Source organism: Perna viridis, chromosome 13, assembly GCF_037379345.1.
Source record: "Perna viridis isolate PV_CMFRI_1.1 ecotype Kerala chromosome 13, ASM3737934v1, whole genome shotgun sequence".
Taxonomy (NCBI): Eukaryota; Metazoa; Mollusca; class Bivalvia; order Mytilida; family Mytilidae; genus Perna; species Perna viridis.
This window is the reverse complement of record NC_142457.1, coordinates 9807014-9829892: the sequence shown is the minus strand read 5'-3', so window position 1 is coordinate 9829892 and position 22879 is coordinate 9807014. Positions and strand designations below refer to the sequence as shown.

Genomic DNA, 22879 nt, shown 5'->3' with positions numbered 1-22879 from the left:
TTAGAAAAGATACCATGTGCTTTGCTTTGCACTTGTTTAATCCAGCGTGGATCTTCGATCTGTTATCTATACTTGGTCGTCACATGCTATGCTAAATGTTGATCAAAAGGTCATGGTTTTTGATGCTATTGACATTCAAATGTCTATTTGACTATTACTTTAACTTGGTTATTCCTACAAAAAATGGAAATATTTTCGGGAAATAATTTAATTAGGTAATTAAAGTATAATATTTTATATTTCTACAATTTTTTGTTGGGTTCGTGCTTAATGAATTCTTATGAAAAAAATGTTAAACTTACACGAACTATTTTCTTAAAATTGTGAAAAATTCAGAATTTTTAAGATTAAGTTTTATAATTATTACTTTAGTATGAAGAAGTTAAACTAAAGCATTTGATAGAAAATCTTGCACGATTTATATGAAATGAACTATCAGTAGTTACATATGTACATATACTCCAATGATAGCCTCGATCACCCAGCTGCGTGTATTAGTTATCAGTATATAACTCCAAGAATAGCCCAGATCACCCAGGCTTTATTTTTTATCAGTATATATTTCCAAACCTCAAACGGAATATACAACACATAGGCTGCGTCTATTAAAAATATGAAGAAATTAGTCCTATTAGAATCGAAATAAATCAAGGAAACTCTATTTTATTATTGTTTTACCACGGGCTGGACATTTATGTCGTATTTTTAAGTCCTTGCTATCGCTCGTGGAAAAACAATGAGACATAAAGAGCCAGCCCGTGGTAAAACAACGATAAAATGAAGTTTCCATGATTTATTTCTTGAATAATGTTTGGTAAAAATCAATGATTCATATTTTATTAATATTAAAAAGAATCTGATTTACTTGAATACTTTCTACATTTTCATAAAATCCTTCCTGGTTTACCTTATATAGTTTAAGAACACGGCCCTAGTTTAAGTTAAGAGGAAGAACACTTCAATACTATAGAAGGAAGGTAATTGAGGGATTCACCATTGATTTAGAATTTTTATCCGGAGATATCTTTTGATCTTCAATCGATGATCATACATATATGTATTTAAAAAAGAAACAATCACGTGATAACAAGGACCTTGTATGTAGATCAGTACATGTACATTTTACACGTGACGAACTGACCAACGGCAACGAATGATGTTGTTAGTGTATTGGACTAAATTGTGTTTCAATTGTGCTAGGCAAGCTGAAAGTAGCAACTAACACATGTTCCCAAAACCAGCAATTGCCATAGGAGCTAAAACAATCCATCGAGATGGCTCGATAATATGGATATAACGAGAATAGGTATGGTGAATATGTCAAAGAGAAACAAACCTCACCGGGATGAAAATGTCAGTCAGCATGATTTTTGTAAGTTTAGGTTGCGGCCATTTTGAATATATATTATAAATGCAGTCAGTTGACCAATTTATGCACCAATGAAAACGTTCAGTCAACCCATCTCTACGATAAAAGACATCAAAGCCGATTGGTTATTCACGTTTCCATGGTAACACCGCCGATTTTAAAATAATAATGTAATTAGTGTTGACGGTTAATGTTTATCGATCAATGTGTATCAACAGATATGACCTTTTTAAGACTTTCTTCGGATTTATTTATTATGAATAAGCCGTTGCATATCTAGCGCTCATTGTGTCGGTTCGACTCACTTTATGTTTTCTACATGAAAATTAAAAAAAAAACAAATCAACTTATTGCAACCACATCTTTTCAAAAGTGTGTGTGTGTTGGGGTGGGGGTGGGGGTTGGGCGGGGGATATGACCCCTATAGTCACCCTAGACATGCTATTTGATGAATGATATTTTTAAAATTACATGTAAAGTAAGTCTTGCATATGCCATTGTTTTATTACTCCATTTTATTGACAGATGGACGGGCGGTACAGATCAATTTCATCTAATTTCATGGCAATTGCTTTTGCTGGCATTGTCATTTCAAAAGTAGGTATAAATCAGTGAGTGATTTCTATTTTAATTATTATATACATCTTCCTAATACTGAAATTTGCAATACTCATATGAATGGTGCTTTTATCTGAAGAAAACATATCTTTTACATTGAAGTTGTAATATTTACTAAATGTACGACCATGTCGATTTTAAACCACTTCATTAGTCTGATTTCGAACTGACAATTGAATGTGTCAAAATTATTATCTGCTTTAGAAAAAAGTAACAGATATGGCGAAATGCAACAAATGCACTACATGTATATTTATTATGAACATGAACATATACTGTAGTTGTTCAATAGATTAATTCTGATAGAATAGAGTATAGTTTTGAAAATAGAAAATAATGTCTCTGGGGGGGATTAAAAAATGTGTAAACATCACATGTCTGCTACCCCTGAGGAAGTCTATGCCTCATACATGAACAACTGAACTGCTATACAGCAGGCATGGTTATAAGGTTTATAAAGCCTACTTATATGGACACATAATAACTGTAGATATTTGTTATGAATTAAAGTTTTGTGAACGTCAAACTTCAATTACTGTTATTTGATTGTAGATTGAAAATAATGCTTACTGGTATAATGGTCTCTTACACATACATGTAGCTACATGTACTCTGTACTGTGTGTGTTTTGTCGACTTTATATACATTTATGAAATACTATACTGAAAATTCTGAAAATATAAACAAGTTGAATTGATAACTTAAAATTAATAAAATAAATAAAATGCCAACCATTTACGGTGCTTAATATCATATACAATGTACATCGATCACCATATACATGTACCTCTCATCAAACGCGACGATTTCATTTTCTTCTTCCTGTTTAATCTAGTTCAAGATGCTCTCCATGTAAAAATCAGGCAGATCCTATAATATGGTTGTCACAGGGTAAATTTTATCCCACTGAATGTTTTGTTCCAATGTAATGTTAGTATCATATGAATATCAAATATATTTAAAGGACAATGAATGGCATGGAAAACGATTTTTAAAGTTCCCTAACAATGCAACCAGATTTTGCACTAAACTAAAGAGTTATCTTTCTTTTTCAATGAATTTTAAAGCTTTCGATATAATTTATTTCTCTTTTATTGTTACAGTTATTGCAAAACCAACATTTAACTTTGAGAGAAGATGCATTTATGATGTGAAATAGGTGAAGAATTTTTTAAAACAAAATTTGTCATGTGCCACCGACACTGCCTGGTTTTTGCATGGATACTCTCTTGACATATAAATGCATAAGGATTTCTTGTCTTATTTCAGAATCCAAGTGATTCGCCTTGGACTGAGGATCGTAAAACATATAAAGCAGCAGATTCCGTCTACTACGTTGATGCTCACCAATCTCTTAATGACTTCAGTAATTGGGTAAAAAAGCAAAAAACACTACCAGACCACGACCACGCCATGCTTCTAACAAGGTATTTTATATATTGCATTGATAATTGACAGGATAATTCTTATAAAAGATGTAGCCGTTTTTAATTTTTTATACACGTGAATAGACTTTTATCCATCCACCCAGCCGACAACTTTACATTAGGAAGCTCTCTGCCGTTATTTATTTTTTTTTTCGATTTTTGTAATTACATATGTAAGAAACATGTAACACTGAGAAGATGTGGGGCACATCATGCATTTCACCGCAACTGTTTGTTATTTGAAAGCATGGAATATGACTTCTAAATTCTTTAATATATGCAGTAAACATAAATTTTGAATATCTACGTTTATATGTGAACAAGGCACCTTGCCTAATTTAGACATGTTTTTGGTTTGTTCAGGGTGCGGTTTTGATAGGATTTTGATTTGTTCAGGGTGCGGTTTTTATAGGATTTTTATTTGTTCAGGGCGCGGTTTTGACATGTTTTTAGTTTGTTCAGGGTCCGGTTTGACAAGTTTGGTTTGTTCAGGGCCCAATTTGACAGGTTTTTTGTTTGTTCAGGGTCCAGTCTGACATGTTTATGTTTTGTTCAGGGTGCGGTTTGACAGGTTTTTAGTTTGTTCATGGTTTTGTTTTGACAGATTTTGGTTTGTTCAGGGTGTGGTTTCGACAGGTTTTTGGTTTGATCAGGGTGCGGTTTTGACAGGTTTTACTGCAGTACATACATTGATCTAAACAACATTATATTCCAGGTACAGTCTATCTAGTAAAAATTCAGATTCCTTAGAAGGTAAGACAATTTAAATTAACTGTATTACCTTTTGTGAAGAAAGAAAAAAAGGTGGAAAAGAATATTATGTATTTTAAAGTCATATGACATGTTTCTGCTACAATAATAAACATCTTTAGATAAAAAAGCGTAAAAATTAGCTTTTATCATATATGTGAATTTCCTTTACCTAAGTATCAAATATGATGGTCTAGAAAAGTTCTCTAAAAAGCAATTCATTTGACATTTAAAGCCCACTTTTATAGACATACTTGCTGCAATAAGAGCTGTATTAGCCACCGATGTATTACTAATTGGCCATCTACTTAAGGAGGTAGACCTAAGGAAAGGGACTTAACTCTTGGCATCAGGGATAATTTTTAGTATAATATTCATTTTCACCAAAGCCTATCAAGCTTTCATTTGAAACAGATTAAAATCAATCCAAGTGACTTTGATGTTTACTCGAGATGGATATAAAATGCTGAATACAAACGTTCCAATGATTTATAAGAATTGTGTTCCTTACCCTATGTCTACCTCCATAAATATTTGTGGTACCACTATTGTATTTGATGTAACTTTCGTTTTAAGGATATGCTTACGTTGGTGCAATGTGTTCCCCTGACAGTCAATCTGTAATGGAAGAAAGTAATGACTACATAATGATGACAGTTGCTGCTCATGAGCTGGGGCATAGGTTTGTAGCATATCTTCACATTCATAATTTGAGATTTTATCATGTAAAAAAATACCCAGAACACACTAATTCATGTTTTTTAATTGTATTCCATCTCTATAGAATATAATTCCACTGCATGATCACTTATGTATTTATATTGATGTTTGTTTTTTTGTTTTAATGTAAACAATAGATTTGTAACTACTTGCATGAAGTATTAATTTGCAGACCTGGAGTTCGAAGCTCTAAATTGAACGAAATAAAGATATTCTTACAAATATGGATAGCAAAACCTTTCACATAGATGTACATGTACTGTACATTTCTTTTGATAATGCAATGGTATATTTATTTATATTCAAATGTGTCCATGTGGTAATATTTTTATATTTTTTTTAATCTATATATATTTATTTACAAAACGAAATCTTTTCCAGTCTGGGAGCAGGCCATGACGGTGCTAGTGACAGCTGTAAGAAAGACGATTTTTACATTATGGCAGCCACTAGTTTTGCTAAGCTAGGAAACCCTAATCCGTGGAGATTTTCTTCTTGTTCAGTTCAGGCATTCCAAAGATTGATACAAAAACTTAATTCGTAAGTATCTTTTTTGAATTAAACCATTTAAGTAGCAGTCTTAATAAGAATCAGATGGGAGATGATTCGTATATGTTTGAAAACACTTTTATCTCTTATTGAGGAATAGTTACAGTCCACAAGTCTTACACATGTAGATTGATATTTGGTTGTTGTACTTTTGAAATAAATTATATAGATTGTGTATGAAATTGATTCTGTATAAGAGTTAACGTTCTTGATTTGCTTGATATATGTGGGAACTGACTATTGTTTTCTCCAAAATGCAGACATGTATGCTATAATCACCTTATGAAAATGGCGTATATGGATCGAAAAAGCGTTGTTTATTCTGTGTTATTTTCTGCAATTCCCTCTGATGTTACAATTGTCAGAACTTGAAATTGACTGGCACTTAGGTGTTGATACTGTAGTGAATACACGGATAGAGTGAATCTTCTATTATTTACAGTCTCTTTCCCGTATTTTTTGTGTGTTGAAAATTTATCCTCACTGTTTTGAATTTTCTACGAACCACTAAGAACTCGTTGAAATGTGGTTCAACTGAAACGAAACAATGGAAAGCACCCTTTTTCCTTGATTATTTTTCTTTGATGCTGTTTTCGGTTTTCTTTCCAATATATCAGTTTCAGTGACAAAACTATGATATTTTATAGGGAAAGAAGGAACTGTTTAACATCGTTCGGTTCCAGTTATAATCCTAATGCTTTGAACAGCTACCTGTCCAAATTACCTGGGCAGCTCTACAGTGCTGACGAGCAGTGTATCAAATACCACGGGACGGGATCATCATTGTGCAGGGTAAGTCAAGTACCACGCGAAAGGATCATCATTGTGCAGAGCATGTCAAGTACTACAGGGCTGGACTGTAATTCTGTAGGGTAAGGCAAGTCTCATAGGACAGGACCATTATTGTGAAGGGCTAGTCAAGTACCACAGGACAAGACCGTCATTGTGTAGGAAAGATCAAGTCCCACAGGACAGAACTGTAATTATTAATGGTAAGTCAAGTCTCATGGGAGTGGACCGTTATTGCGTAGGATCTTTTAAATACCACTGGATAGGAACATCATTGTATAGGGTAAGATACAGTACAGCACAAAGTACAAGAATGGATACAGAAACATAGGAAGTTGGGTATTTATTTTTTAATGTGTTTAATATCAAATAAGAATAGAGAATTGGACTGAATAATGGACCATTAGATATCAAAACTACTTATCAAATAACGAAAATGTTATTGTAAAGCAATAATTTTTTCCCCATGTAAAGCAATGCAAGGTAAGTGTGCAATAAATTTCCATATTGCACTTGTGCAAATATAGTTAAAAATTGTGACGTTATTCGTGGCTAAAGTTCATTTTAAACATGACCAATTATATTGCAATACAATAAAAGGGTTATTGCATGAATACTGGGGAATATTATCCCTAGTAGGATATATATTGGACTCCTAAACTCGTGCAATATAAAATTCTACTCGTAATAACCCTTTATTATTATTAGGATTGATGTATTGTAGGAGCAGTATAATGGCGACTTTAGACCAATGTGTGGTTTAATGTGGTGTAGAGATACACGTACTGGTGGATGTAGAAGTATGGTACCAGCTGATGGTACTTTGTGTGCTAATAAGCATGTAGGTATAGGCTCTCCTAACGTCCAGTTTATTTCATTTTCAAATTATGGTATAATTAGGGTATGTAAACCAGTAGGCTTTTCTGTGTATAATTTCCTTCAAGTTAATAAAAATACAACATTCCTCTCTTTGTATCGTATAGATGAGACCCTATAAATTTACCTTGTGTTAATTGACCACACATATTTAAATGACTCACAATGTACGTTGACTTAATTCCTTTTCTCTGTAAAGATGTAAGGGTCTTGGACAAATCCTCTCCACATTTTCTGTCATGTGAGGATTTTGCTGTGACTGTTCGTGACCTAAATCCAAAGCTGTTCCTTTCATTTACCATAGGATTCATTGACTGCGCAAATGGTATTTTTTTTAATAAAATGGAATTTGGAAAGGTATGGTGACATAAGGCCATGATTATGGCAAAAAAAATAGCATTAAAATTGTTCAAAACAAAATTAAAATATCATAATATTAATAAAAAGGTATATTTATGGCTTTAGTTTTTTATAATGACGTCCCAATGGTGCTTCGGTTATCTCTTATTTAATTTAACAAAAACTGCTGCGAAATTATAAATTTGGTTGTTTTACAGATGCATTTACATTCTGAAAATTATATTTTCAGTTTTGATAAACTGTTGAATATATGTATTCGCTAGATAGGGAATTGTTTGTTGGTTGTAGAGACCTTTTTTGGTCAAAAGTATGAACAGAAAGTTACCAAAACGTACAGAATGAACTAAATATCTGAATCTTTTTGACCTTTTTAATGCTCCAATATTCCAGAACATATTTAGGTTATATTTTGTTCTAGACGTGTTATTTGTTGTGTGTGTTTATTTCCCCTGTGTAGTATTTATCCTTAGAATATATCCTTCGGTCTCCACTCGAATCTTCATTCCTTTGATTACCTTTTCCAAATTGTTATCAGACAAAGTCTCTACGATTCACAATTATAATACTTTCAACACTTTATGATTAATTTACAGTTGTATTTCAGACTAATAAGATACCTTAATGACCTTTCTAAAATTCAATTAAGGTATCCGACCCATAAAAAAAAATTCCGGTCAATTTTCCGAAGTTTACCGAGGTGTCTTATTTCTTTTAACCTCTGTAATTTTGGTAAAGTAAACGAAAGTACACTTCTGATTATCTAAGTATACAAAACACGTATTGTTTTAATTATTTCAGTGGTGTAGAAATGGTGTATGCTCATATTCAAGTCAAGCAGCCTCTGTACCAGGTTGGTTTAGTAATGTATAAACATCTATGTATATATTTTACTCTTCGTTGATCTATTTGATTCTTTAGGTCATTAAAGTCTCTTAAAATCTTAATATATGTATGTATGTTGTTTGCGATAACCTATGCTATTTGGAGTTAGTAAAGATATATGTATTTCTCGTATTAGGAATTCGTAAGTTTCCAAATTAGAAATAGATTATTTCATTTCTCTTGGTGTTACATATTTCAATGAAACAACTATTTCGAGTTGATGAATTAAAGACACTGTGTGCATGATCATCTGGATAAATCTGGGTGTACATTATGTAAATACTCGCATTCAAAATGTGCTCTTATGTAAAAAAAAAGAGCTTCCATGCTATTAGTCAAAAAAGAAATAAAAGATCGTATGAATTTTGTTTTTAATCCAAATTACATGTATGGTTAACTTAATTCATATGATTTGACATTAGATAATTCATTATTTATTACGGACATCCACATTACACTGCAAATGAATCCTTACAATACAATCACATTCATTATGTTCATATTCTTATCATATCAGGAATGTATCCGTTTCCAAATTAGAAAGTGATTATTATATTATTATTATATAATGTATATGATTATATTTTAAGGATTAATTTGTAGTATAATATCAATGTCCATTGTGAAAATCTAAATCAGTGTTTCTAGAAAAGCAGAGGACGCTGACCTTACCGGTGCACCTGTTCCATGCTTCCAGTTTTCAGTGGAATCAGAGTTGCTCATTTATTTTTTTGCTTTGTAGGTATTGTTTTAGTTATTTTATGTTCTTTGTTGTGTTTGTCTGTTTTCCATATCTGTTTTTTGTCCCTGAATTACATTCTTTTGATTTCCGCTAGAATCTCGGTTACCTTGATTACACATTCAATACCGACAATATTTTTACTGTTGAATATTTTGTCATTATAGACAACTGTGTTCATGGCGACTTTATTGGAGAAATGGACCATCGCGGGAGAACATGTGCTCAGATAATATCCGGGGATAAGACTGAATGTTACAGAGATAGAATTGCCAAATCATGTTGTGGGTCATGTGCTAAGTCATCGTCTGGAGTTACAGGTAAAATAAAAAAATACAGAACTGTCCACTACACGCATCCATTAGTATCTGAGTATATGGAATATCTGATGCTGCTAAAAATGTGCATATAACGTGACCACAAACGTACGAATTCACGGAAATTCTCGTTAATCCTGAGATCAAAATAGGGTAACTCGATACAGTTCAATTTCGGTATTGTTCAAGTGTGCCGGTATTACACATGTTTGAGGACTCAGGTAGAACGTTTTTCAAAATGTATAACCTATTTTTATATATTCACTGCTTGAGACGTTTAGGTTTCCCGCACTCACGATACCCAAACGCACGATAAACGAACGCTTCTATCGTGCGTTTAAACGCCTGATAAACGAACGCTACCTGCGTGTGTTTAAACGCACGATAAAAAACGCTCCTAGCGTGGGTTTAAACACACGATAGATGAACGCTACTAGCGTGCGTTTAAACACACGATAGACGAACGACAAAAAATAATAATATTGACATATAATGAAGACAGAAAAAAATAGAGAATAAAATTAATGAAATTATATAAATTAATTATAGGGAAAAAAATAAATATAAACATAACAGTTAAATCAAGGAAATAAGTACAAAAATAAACGATTTCTATCGTGCGTTTTAACGAATGCTTCCTGCGTGCGTTTAAACGAACGCTTCTATCGTGCGTTTATCGTGCGTTTAAACGAACGCAAAACGATGTGTAAACGCACGATAAACGATGCACGAACTCTAAAATGGGAAACGTGAACGTCTCAAGGAGCGTAAATGATTTATTTCTACTAAATTACACCCTTAACCACTGTTACTCTTAAAATCTTAACCGAAAATTGTTAAAAATTTCAACAAGAAAAATTGTCAAAACATGCAATCTTAGCTAAACTCTGATAATAAGCTCCCAGGTCTTTTCGAAATAATAGTATATAGTTACCGTCCTTGGTTAAAATGTAACTGAAAATGTTAAAGTCTAAAAAAACCTTAAATTATTCAAAAATCAAATTGCGAGTTTTACAACACTGTAACAGTAGTGTTTTCTACAATACCTTATATTTGTTATACATCCAGAAGTTATTAATAGATACATAGGGTAATATTGCTCTTTAATATGAACTTTTCAGAAAAATCTACTACTCGACGCTATTATCAAACTACAAGACGTCGCTTTAATAAACCCAGGACAACTACAAGCGCTAAAACTACTAACAGTAAACTTCTAACATTCTAACAAATATTCTATATTATACATATATCTATGTATAACTAAATCATTTGAACATTCAGCTGTTCTTCTATTTTATCATCGGGTTTGGCTTACATTTTTCTCTGCGAAACTTTTGTGTTAATTTTTTAGAAGCAGGCTCAATTGGTACTTTCACTGGGTAGATGTTACACTTTCAACCATACTTTTACATGTGTTGCATCTATCTTGATGAAGTATTTATCCAGCCTGCTCAGACATTTAGCACGAAAGGGTCACCAAATAATTATTCTCGTAGACGGAATTATCTTAAAATGGAAAAATCTGTATTGTTTTTTGTTTCCCTTTAGGTTTTTGCTTTTTGTACGTGTATTGCAGATTGTATCTTCTTTTTTTGCTATCTAGATCTCAGATAGACTTCCGTCTTATGACTTATGTCAGATATATTTGTCTTCATCATACAATTTGTTTAAAGACTTAATTTTTATGACTATAATATTTCTTCTTTATAAAATATGATGATGTAAAATTGTTCTCCTAATTTTCTTCTTAACAAAAACAATTTTTTTTTTACATTGACCATTGAATATCAGGTCTATGTATTGTCTTAAGAAGGTAGACCTATGTTAAGGGACAAACTCTTACAAGTCATTGGTACGCTTTTGTAAACCATTTTACATAAATCCCATGTAAGCAAAAAGTAACTTCGATTGATTTCATTCTGTTTCAAATATATGCTTAATAGGCTTTTGTGAGATTGAATATGATTCAAACATATCACTGATTTCAATTTCAAGAGTTATGCCCTTTGACCTAGTTTTACCCCTTAAACCACTGGTATAAGCCGACTTATTTTATTCTGTTAAAATTTTTATTCGACGTATCAACCACAATGCGTCGCATAAGGTTTGTTGATTGTGTTAGAAAGAATCTCATTGAAAGATGTATAGTTTTAAACGATGTATGTTTTAAGAGTCTTTTTCAGGAAGGTCTTTTGATATGTTTGACACAGAGAACATTTTATCCCGTCATACTTTTTTTGATCCAATGGAATGTTAAACTCATTATGATGTCCGAAACACGAGGATTTATTTTGTATTTAAAGTTTGTTTAAAACTCCATAACAAATCAGTTATGTTTCTAGTGCTTACTATGTAATTATTTAATTCTTATCATTTAAGTGAATTAAAAACTAGCATTCATTTCGTAATAAACATGAGTTAAGATCTATATTGGATGATATATGTTTAAAACCAAATTTAGCTTATGCAACCTACTGCCTGGATCTTCCTTGGATACTCATCCATACTTTGCATACATTGTATTATATCTTATCAATTTATAATTACAGGTTGCTTATATGGAGATAGGATCCCGTCATCTTTATGCAACAAAACAGCTTGTCCATACTACAGTAAAGACGAACTCAGTAAATGTTGCCATACCTGTTCAGCATATTTTGTCGTCCCTACCACACCAACGATGCCCACAGAATCAGGTGGGAATCGAAAACTATTGTGTGTAGGGGTTAAAAAGTTTTTTTCTTACTTACTGGATCGTTTCCTCTGGCCCCTGCTCTTACATTTTGGTTGAGTCCGGGTTGTACACTTCATTTATAACTTTTAATTCCAATTGATGATATAATGTGTGCCACGTTATAATTTTTTATTACATAAAATAAAGTACATTTTGATACAATAAAACTTAATAAATTAATTTGAGATTAGTACTGTAATCTGATTGGTTAAAATAATTGTTATATCTCAATGGATTAAAAATATTGACACGCCCCTATTCAGTTAAATTCAGAGCTACTTTTTTCATGTTAAAAGATAAAAATATGTTTTAAAATTAATTTATAAGAATTGGCAATAAAAAATGTCTATTGAAAAATAACATGAATTTTCTATGTGCATTTTTTATGTATTGCACATGGAAAATTTATGTTATTTGTAGCTCATTTGCTTTTGTTACTTTGTATGTATGATTTTAGTTACTTTATGTTCTTTGTTGTGTATGTCTGTTTTCCATGTCTGGTCTTTGTCCCTGGATTACATTCTTTTGATTACCGCTATAACTTTGGTTCCCTTTATTACTCTTTTAAATACACAAAAGTTTTATTATTGCCAATTATTAAATATACTTTAACTAAACGACCATATATGTGATAAATGGTCTTTTTTCTAGATGGCACAAACGAAATACTGATAGGCATTTCAGTTGCAATAGTGTTAATTGCTGTTGGACTGGGTATATGGGTTCATCGAAGGACACAAGTTCCTACAAAGAGAGCTGGTAAAGCCATGAAAGTGAAAACTGTTCAGGTTAGTATTCAAACTTTCTTTTTTAAATTGACTCCCTGAAAAGCTATTGAACTCACAATGTATGATTTTTTTGGAAGAGCTGTCTCAACAAGTTTATTTTCATACCAACCCATTTATTGTTTTTACTGGCTCATTGTAAGTTTTAGAGCTTTATACTTTTAAGTATTTCTCTGTATAAGAATCAGCCAAGACGTTTTTAAGGTTTGGCACATGAAGGCAAAAACGCAATGTTTTTATGGCATTATCCAAGTACGTATACCTCATGACCTCCAGAAACAGCCATCAAAGTATTTTTTAAGTTTGCCTTTAAAGATATTGATAGGTCATATTAAGTTGAAATGCATTATGGAAAAATGGCGGTAAAATCTTTCCATTTATAAGCAGTTAAAAATATCTAGGTCATAAATGCTTCAGAGTATATTTAAATAGCTTTTCAGTTGTTTTCTACATGTATTGAATATATTTGAGATATAATAGACCAAATTGAGAAAAATGATGTGCCACTCATTGCCTGGTTGTTACACAGACTGGCACTTGAATATACAAGTATAAATGCTTATGAAAATAAAATTGATATTTTATAAAATACAGTTGTTTATCTTTAAAGAAATTAAGATTTTAATACTTTGAGAAAAAGACTAATACTAATGTTAGATAAACGACAGAGTAAAAAATGAATACATTTTAGAATACATTTTAGAATACATTTTAGAACGGATTTATTCCTGGATTTTTAAATCATTTTTGTTTGTCATAGTTGTTTTGTATTAATTTTATTGATCCATTTTAAATGGCGAAGTTATAGTAAAAGTTGTCCGTTCATCTGTTTGTCCGTCAATCATTCCGCGCATCCACAGGTCACTTTATAACTTGAAAACAGTTTGACATATTTCAGTTACACTCCTTGAAACGTTCACGTTTCCCATCTAAGCGTTCGTGCATCGTTTATCGTGCTTTTACACATCGTTTTGCGTTCGTTTAAATGCACGATGAACGCACGATAGAAGCGTTTGTTTATTTTTTATTTATTTTTTATTTCCTTGAATATTTTGCGGGAAACCTAAACGTCTCGAGGAGTGTACATAGTGTTTGCAAAATAGTTGTTATCATAGAAGTGAGATCCCTTTCATTTTCGTCGATTTCCAGTTTTACTTTTCAGATTTTTCGGATTTTAAACATGAAAAAGGGGGCATTTAGTTGGCTTTAGCACGGCTGTTTATTTATTGATAAAGTAACACCTTTCCTGATAATTTTTTGACTTTATAGTTGGTAGGATTAGACTGGTGTTTGGTTTACAAAGGTTCAAAGTACATTTAAACTGATACTCTCAAGGACTTAAAAAGTGTCAGGTTTAGACAAGTTCTCTGATTATTCAGAATTTGGTTAAGACAGATTGATGTTGTGATTTTTGCATGAAATGGTAAAGATATTTGTTAATCGTTTTTATAACCCCGCAAACAAAGTTTGGTAGATAAATAGGAATCACCCTGTCAGTCTGTCTGATTGTCCATCTGTCCGTATGTCTCTTTCTAAACCGCTCAAGGGGTTTTAATGATTTTTAGGAAGAACCCAACCGTATGTTAATTTGCATGAAGGAATATAATTAAGACCGGAGGACGCAAAAGGGAGATAATCCAAATTAAGGGTTTTACATGCTAAAACCTTTATAAGCGCAACTCCCCTTAAACTACTGAAGGAATTTCCGTGTAATTTTATAGAAAGGTTGTCTACCGTATGTAGATGTGCGTTAAGGTATGTAAGTACTATTGGTGGACTAAGGGAGATAATTCAAGTTACAGATTATACATAGTAAGGATGGGCATCATGTGTTGATGTAGATTAAGAAATATAATTACTGAAAGAGAGATAATCCAACAACACTTTAATCCATTTGAAGTGGGTGGGGTATTCTTTTTGTGAGCTTGCTCAATGTATTTCTAGTCAATTACTCGAATGTTTTTTGTTGTTGTTGTTGTCGGTGTTAAGATTATAGCTGTCTACTAATGAGAAACCAATTTATACTTGGGGTATTATAATTTAATTGATAAGTGAAAAGGGCACAGAGCTGACTGGAAGGTGATAATTTGTGCAATATAAATATAACATTATGACTGGACAAGAATATAAGTTGTTCATTTATTTTTAAGGATTATTCTTATTGTAAGATGTTTTATTTTACTTTTTACTTTTTAAGGATGATCGCTTCTCATATTTAGCCATTTTTTTTAGATTTTCAAACTTCATGTTTTCATAAATTACAAAAAAACGAGCATACTGACCCATCAATATTTTGAACTTATTTTGTTCTAGAGTGAAAGATCAAGATCTTAAAATATTTTGAACCCTTTGAAACCAGTGTTATTCTTAAACAAAGCAGCGAACATCCTTAAAACTATTCTGATAACAAGTTCTTACCTACTTATTTCACGACGAAGTCTATTTCGATCTCTTAATTTATATTTCCTTTTCATATTACGTGTTACACAATGTATACATTCTAGAAACACTATGCACATTATTCAGAGAGGTGACACACTTTGACTAGCATGAGTTTCTGACTATTTATGACTCATTTTATGTTTTTTATTAAATACACATTTCCCTATCAATAGTTCTTAAATAACTTTGAGAGTCTCTCTTTGGACTTACTTTTGTAAAAATGTATTGTTTTACTACTTCACTGGAATCACACTAAAATATTTATTCTTTATTTCATATGCAACTTAAAACACTTATTATTAACACAACAATACATATGGAAAAAGCATCACCCGATTCTCAGTAAAAAATCACAATATCGCAAACATTGGAAGCTAAATGTTTCTCATTTGTCAACATACTAGTATTTTATTTATTTTTTTCAACTGAAGCAACATATATTAAAATAAATAAAATTTTTCATCATTAAGCCCATTCACTTTTGCTTTTTTTAATCCTTAATTCTTCTATCATAGTCAGTGCTAAACTCCGCCTATTAAGAAAATTAGTACATTAATCCGAAAAGAGCTTCGCGGTGTCCATGCCTTGTGCTAGATAACAGAGCTATGAAGCTAGCTTAGTAATTTATAATTAATAGGTAATGCTTCTTGGGTCTATGAAGAAGTTATTTATTATATCTAACATTTTCAAGCTTTATTCCCCTTACTGATATTTACATTTTCTGTAGAGAAATTTGGGAGGTTTAAGTTCACTTAGTACTTGTTATAATTATAGAAGTTAATAAATGCAGCCAATACAAAACCGTATAAACGATTCATTTGTATTCATACGTGTTTTATTTATTCTTATGTATTACATCTTGCATTGAATTTTGTTCTTTAGGAAGAATATTAATAACTTGATTCTGAAAGTTAGTAATGCACCATACTTTTTTTTTTAAATGGCATATAAATACATATATCAGACATTGAAAACATGGGAACGATAGAATTCTCTTTAGTATGTTAAACTTCGTGTCGTATAATAATTTATTCATTCACTGTACATATGTTTCTCATTTATTTAACGTTAAAAACTAATGCTATCATAAAGCGAAGGGTAACATTTCTGAAAAAGGGTCCTTAGCATGTTTGTTGTAGAGAACCTGGTGTTTTTGCTCTTTTTAAACAAAACTCTTTATCTGCCATGACGTAGCAAAACTTTAAAAGATACTGAAGTCTGAGAATTTTCTATAACATACTTAGTAACTCGAATCAAAAATGTTGGATTTTATTATCGTAAAATCTTTTCTTCTATGTTACAGAATAGTCATACCAAGCCATCTTTACCTCCACCAAGAAAACCTCTATCAACTGCATCTAATGGAAAACAAGACTATAATAGCAATGCCACGAAAAATCTCATCTCCATGCCAACGCTAAAAAGCCATACGAACAAAAATTTAGGAATTACGTCTGAAAGACCCAATCCAAAAGATACAAGAAAAGTCAACGGAGAACCGAAAACAAAACCAATATCACGACCTAACACAGCCTCGAAACAAGCTGCACATAAATCGAACGCAAGCGGTGCCAATGGGGGAATAAGAAATCCTGGTAATCAGGCAAAATGCATAAATAACAGAAATCCAATGGCTATTTCCAAAAAGGACACTACAAGTAGTGCTACAAAAACGTCGTCAGAAGCGAAAGGCTTGTTGAAACCAGCATCAAAACCAGCTGATTCAGACAAGGTAGATACCTCAGCAACTTCAATAAAAGACAGAATAGCCGCGCTAAATAATAAAGAACCAAATACGCCGACTTCAAATAAGACAAACTCTACTGGAACAAGGCCTGCTGCAAAAGCTGGCCAGGATTCAAATATACAAGGTCCAAAGGTTGCACTGAAACCACCAGGGTCTAGACCGGATACTGCTAAACCCAGCTCGCATACAAAACCATTATCTCCGACAACAAATAAACCTGTTTCAAAAGTTAACTCAGGAAAGACAAGCATAGAACCTAAGTTGCCAAATTATCGACCTATGAATTACAGTAGTAAAACTGAAGCGGACACTAAACCCAAAGTTCCCACTGCCCCGAAACCTAGTCAGGGACAGCCAGGGTCCTCAACAGACACACCTGAACAAGCACAATATCGTCCAATGAATTATGGTAAACAAAAGAATATAAGAAAAGTTGATGTTTAATTTTTATTGTTATTGCTTTATTTATTTATTATTGTTATTATTTTGTACTATATCATGAAATATTTATAATTTCAATTATATCTTATACAGTGCAATTATGTTTAATAAAATGTGAAGTATTTTTTATTACAATTGTGTCATAGTTAATAGGCTGGGAGGGTCCAGTTTACTCTTCCACTCAAGTTAATTATGATATTCAGGTACTTTTATACTAAATATTTAGGAACTAATTTTTCATCAAAGAATATCCCCAGATTTGTTTCACTGTAAGCCTGTATTTGTAATATAGATGTTCGAAAGGCTTAGTCATACTGGAATATCAAGAATGTAACTATACAAACATTGTATATAGGTGCATGTGTTATAATGGAGCACAACGTCTTATATCTTTATGATGGTATCAAGAAAGTTACGGTCATACTAAAAGGTTAATGCAAAATGTGTACCCCTACCCAATCGTAAAATCGCTAAGAAATACGTATGTTAATATCAGAACCTCTATAGTATTTATGCCTCAGTAAAATGGTGTATTCGGTGTTTTCTGCTAAGTAGTATCACAATTGATACTTTACGTTATGGTTATTTTAATAACTTGCGGCAGTTTACATTGTAAGAATTTATCAAAATTTTATGAAAATGGAAATTTCCTTTTATTCACAAGTTGTGAATTGCGTAAAATCGACTCTACAAATGTCTCAAATGTGGTATAATTCAATAGAATATGCATCGACCATTTTTATCCTGAAGGGGGATTTGATGGCAGATAAATAATTGAGTAACAGTACATCTAAATATGGATAAACCATTATACTTACACTAATGCTGCAACCACCATGTTTGTCTATCCACCGGTCTGCTCACAATTAAATTTCACATTTCCTGGCTTTTATTGGACTATTTAGTTTATATTATACCATATCGCAATCACCCAGTCTTTCCGTTCCGATCTTATGTAACCGATTTCTCAGTTTTTTGAGAGAATGTTTCTAGAAAAGCAGAACACGCTTACCCTACCGGTGCCCCTGGTCCATGCTCCCAGTATATTTAATATTCATTTCTTATCAAACACAAAATGCATATGTAATATTTAAAGTCTTACCAAAGACTTATTATTTTAATTATTTTTTCCAACTTTCTTCAAAATAAGCTCTTGGTAAAGGTATATAACTTGGCAATTGAAAAAGAGATTCAAAGTTCCCATGAAATGAAAAAAAAGTTTAAATCGTCTTTCTGATTGTCTAGTTAACTATCTTGGACAGTTCATCGGGTAATGGTCGTTTGGTTAATAAAAACCCAATTCTTTTCCCTGAAGTTAACTATAGGAGTTGCTGTTTAGAGGGATATTATTTTGATGTTTATGATTCTTTTTTTCTTCTTCACCGAAGTTGATAAATATTAACTTCATCACCGTCTTCAGTGAGCACCAACAAACGATTTCTATCGATATCGAACAAAAGGTCTGTTAGAAATATGTTTTCATCTTCTGACATGCGCAGTATAATGTCATGTGATTGGCCATCGGTAGATATTCTTACTATATTGCCAGACTCGCCAGCAGCTACATAAAATCGACCTTTGCTGTCAATTGCTATACCTCTTGGAAGACTTATGTCAGTATGGCAAAAGAATGTACTTTCCATGCCGTCAGTTGCTATCCTACAAACGCTTCGATCAGTATATCCAGTTGTGTAATAAATACTACCGTCGCCTCCAAGACAGATGTATCGTGGATCATTTTTTGTTTTCAGCTGGCAAATTACGTTACCATTAACGTCAATGTTAAGTAGTTCGTGGTCACCGGAATAAACCCAAATTTCCCCATTTCGACACGTAACGTTGTAGCATGACTTCCCATTTGGCATCATAATACTACTTAATGTAAGTGTAGACAGATCCAAAATTTGAAAACCTTTGTCAGCTAGAGTTACTATAGCTTTCTGATTTTCTACAAAGGCAATATCCCAATGTCTATATTCTAGTTTAATATTTTTAGTACCAGATCCATCTATGTTGCACAAAAACAAAGACAGTTCATTTTTCTTAGACATTAAAAGATTTTCATTGGGTAAGAAACAGGCGGTTTTTATTGTTGCACACCAATCATCATCGTCTATATCTGATGTGTAGAATGAGTGGATACAAATAACTGATGGTAGGTCAGAGTTCATTGGCTTTTGTTCCTGTTTAAATTTCTGGAGAATCGGTATTTGACCCTCTTTCTTGGTTACACTTATATTCCCGAATGTTCCAATTACACCTTTAATATTGGTCAATGTTTTATTCAATTCAAATTCTATCATGTTTGTTAAACATGGCTTGGAAACTTCCATCTCTATCTGAACTGTTACTGCATCAAATAACTTTAGAATTTGAAAAAAATCAACTTCACTGCCAGTCTGTTTCATATCCTCGATTAACTCTTGTCCAGTATTTATGTATCTCACATTTAAATCTGTGCTTTCCAGTGACTTTGCACTGGTATTTCGACACATTTTATACGTTTCGTTCAGATTATTTCTGATCGAATTTTCTAATTCATCAAGATAATTATCGATATACGTTCTGGCCTGTTTGATAGCCATAAGAATCGTTGCCCGTTGCTCGGAAATAACAAGTGTATTTTCTTTGTATGTCTTCTTCCTTTGAATAAGAACGTCTGAGAGACTTTTCATTCTCAAAATAAGATCTTCATGCGCAGTTCCGGTTTTTACACCGACGGAAGCACAATTTATAGGTAGAACGGAATCACATTTGTTATGAGCGGTCTTAAGACAGACGTCACAAAAAACAGAATCGTGGCTTATGCAAAAATGTGTAACTGTCTTTGCCTTATGGAGTGTGCAATGATTCGCTTTTTCTCTGATCTTTAATTTCATATCGTTGTCCTTCTTTGATTGTCTCTTTTCAGTCATTCCTTAAAATTAATAATTGCTTCAAAATTAATAATTGCTTCAAATGTTTGAAAAAGTCTCAAAGTTATTTTTATATTATGCCATTCAGAAATGTCGATTAATAGTATTACCTCGGCTGATACAAAATCTAAACAACACTCACCTTAGACGTTATAGACCAAGCTCCACGCAGCGACAGTCATTCGTTTCCTCTCTTACTAATCGCTGCAAACAAGCCTTTCGAAATTCTCGGACATTATTCAAATCAAATGTTGTTTGACAATTGGATAACGTCGCGCTTAATCATTAACTTTTTCCCACTTTCTTGAAATTTTGGAGAGGACTGGCTACAGCGTCAAAGTAAATTTCGAATGTCAGACCCTGATTCAGAGCTTAGTTAAAGACACCGCTTTCAATAAGTCCGTATAAAGTAATTGATTTAATTTGATAATATCTGATGATGTTTGATATGAATAATGTCCAAGAATTTCGAACGGCCCATCTGCACGTCTGCCCCTACGTAGAGATTGATAATGACTTCTATTGTGTCAATGCAAAACAATACTTAACATGATCAGATTCAAAGGCATGCTAGTGGCTTGACATCACCTTTTAATCACACAAGAATTAAAAATGTCAAAATACAAAATTTACATGTGGAACCCCATTATTTTCTTTAACGCCAAGAGTGGATCTAGATCCATCACATTTCATACAACTAAAGTTCAATTGCAATTATTTTTGACTGCCGAAAACTTTATTCCGGAGACATAGAGTACGGTACGGCAGGTAAGATGAATGTTGTTTCCAGGGGCAAAGAGAACGGTACGGCAGGTAAGATAGACGTTGTTTCAAAGTTATTCTCGTTAGTTCATTTGCTGTTCCATATATATGTTTTTTTTAAGAAAAAGTAGGTTTTTTAATATGTATATTTAAACACTTTTTATCAAATCATCTTACTCGCCGTGCCATATCAAATTTATGTTTTACGCCATTGATTTCTGTCCCGTTACGTATGTGAGGATAAAATATATTTTTGTTGACTTATCTTGTTCATTATTGCAAATCTCAAAAAATGTAGAGAGATAGCAATTCATAAGAAAAAATTAACACGTGAGAGACATAAACCCCACACATCCAAACAGCTGGAAAAGTTGCCACATAAAATGGATAGTTGACATATGAGAAATAAAAATAATACATATGTAATAAAGTTAGGTTGAAAGTTGCACTTAACAACCAAAAAAGAGATATTCCTTTTCTGGATGGTGAATAAATATTATTGACTACTTCGTTTGGAAAAATATATTATGTATGATGTCGTTACAGAGTAATCAAGGGAACCAAGGGTATAGCGGTAATCAAAAGAATGCAAACCAGGGGCAAAGACCAGACATTTAAAACAGACATACACAACAAAGAACATAAAGTAATTAAATCATACATACAAAGTAACAAAAGCAAATGAGCAACTCGGACAGGTGCACCGGTAGGGTAAGCGTACTCTGCTTTTCTAGAAACACCCGCCGAATTCTCATAAAAAGTCAAGTCCGGGGTAGACGAACGAGGAAAGGAAAACTATGTCCAGTTGAATAAATCAGTTTTCATGGTGAAGATGTATACACTATAACGATCCACGAGTTCATGATGACGATCATAAAACTTCTGTAGTGATGACTTCAATCTTGTAGCAACATAACCCTGTTCTAGAAGCCTATTTGTTAGAGTATTAGCGCGATACAAAAAGTCAGCGTAGTTTCGGCAAGCTCTGGCATAATGTATGAGTTGGGATATGAACACTCCTTAAAAAATCATACAAAAATAAAGGAATTCATCTCTTCATTAATCTTAAGCAGATGCTTTTTATACTACTTTTATACTACCAACACCAGATAAAAATCAATCTCTGCAATAAACTCTTCTATTGCAAAGCTCTATAAAAGGATTGTATTAACTTTAGAATGTAAACGTAGCTGAATATATGATAGGAATGTTTACTAATTCTTTCCATAGTACGTAAATATCTTGTATTATATTGTATTGTTCATACAAATGTGGTTTATAAGACTCCTTAAATGGTGATTTTCTCTTTCTGCGTGATTTAAATGTTAAAATAGAACAAAACATGGATAATGTTATAATAGATATTATCTGTAACTCTTGATAAAAAAAAACAAAAGTTTCAAGTACATTTCACCTACTTTACTGCAGTAACCATACACAAATATGTTCCTATATATTAAATACAATGACGGAAGTAAAATCCGATTGTCATTAAAAACGGGGTATTCACATACGATGCGCAAATAAATGTTAAATTACGTGACTGTATAAATGTATACACGACTGTGTTTCTTCAGGTATGTTAAATGTTGACGTGATGTTATTACTCATGTTATACAAATTAGGGAGTTGTCTTTGTAAGAATCATGCAAAA

General features: G+C 32.5%; 2 protein-coding genes across 10 annotated transcripts in view; one reads left to right on the top strand and one right to left on the bottom strand.

The window, feature by feature from the left end:
• Positions 1-17683, top strand: part of LOC148599506 (A disintegrin and metalloproteinase with thrombospondin motifs 6-like) — a 40667-nt gene extending 22984 nt beyond the window's left edge. For 3 of the 7 annotated variants that reach the window (XM_088559465.1, XM_088559466.1, XM_088559470.1), the window contains 13 exons: positions 1895-1966; positions 3257-3414; positions 4130-4167; positions 4741-4846; positions 5266-5424; positions 6081-6225; positions 6947-7063; positions 8257-8308; positions 9247-9399; positions 10518-10604; positions 11949-12095; positions 12785-12921; positions 16664-17683. In XM_088559465.1, the coding sequence (XP_088415591.1) occupies positions 1895-1966; positions 3257-3414; positions 4130-4167; positions 4741-4846; positions 5266-5424; positions 6081-6225; positions 6947-7063; positions 8257-8308; positions 9247-9399; positions 10518-10604; positions 11949-12095; positions 12785-12921; positions 16664-17551 (2259 nt within the window). In that variant the 3' untranslated portion in view covers positions 17552-17683. Of the gene's footprint in view, positions 1-1894; positions 1967-3256; positions 3415-4129; positions 4168-4740; positions 4847-5265; positions 5425-6080; positions 6226-6946; positions 7064-8256; positions 8309-9246; positions 9400-10517; positions 10605-11948; positions 12096-12784; positions 12922-15068; positions 15082-16663 lie in introns of all 7 variants that reach the window. The other 4 variants (XM_088559467.1, XM_088559469.1, XM_088559471.1 and 1 more) reach the window with 3 other exon arrangements.
• Positions 17684-18632: 949 nt separating this feature from the next.
• Positions 18633-22787, bottom strand: LOC148599505 (uncharacterized). 3 transcript variants are annotated; one of them, XM_088559473.1, is made up of 2 exons: positions 22644-22787; positions 18633-20465 (listed from the first exon to the last, which is right to left on the bottom strand). In XM_088559473.1, the coding sequence occupies exon 2, from the start codon at positions 20461-20463 to the stop codon at positions 18928-18930; it is 1536 nt and encodes a 511-aa protein (XP_088415599.1). In that variant the 5' UTR covers positions 20464-20465; positions 22644-22787; the 3' UTR covers positions 18633-18927. The 3 variants fall into 3 exon arrangements, with proteins under 3 accessions (XP_088415599.1, XP_088415600.1, XP_088415601.1); XM_088559474.1 differs by having other exon boundaries at positions 22640-22746; XM_088559475.1 differs by lacking the exon at positions 22644-22787 and adding an exon at positions 20606-21020.
• Positions 22788-22879: the final 92 nt, after the last annotated feature.

What these genes read in the sequence shown, in the direction of transcription:
- LOC148599505 (XM_088559473.1), bottom strand. Translation starts at nt 20,463, where the DNA reads ATGACTGAAAAGAGACAATCAAAGAAGGACAACGATATGAAATTAAAG.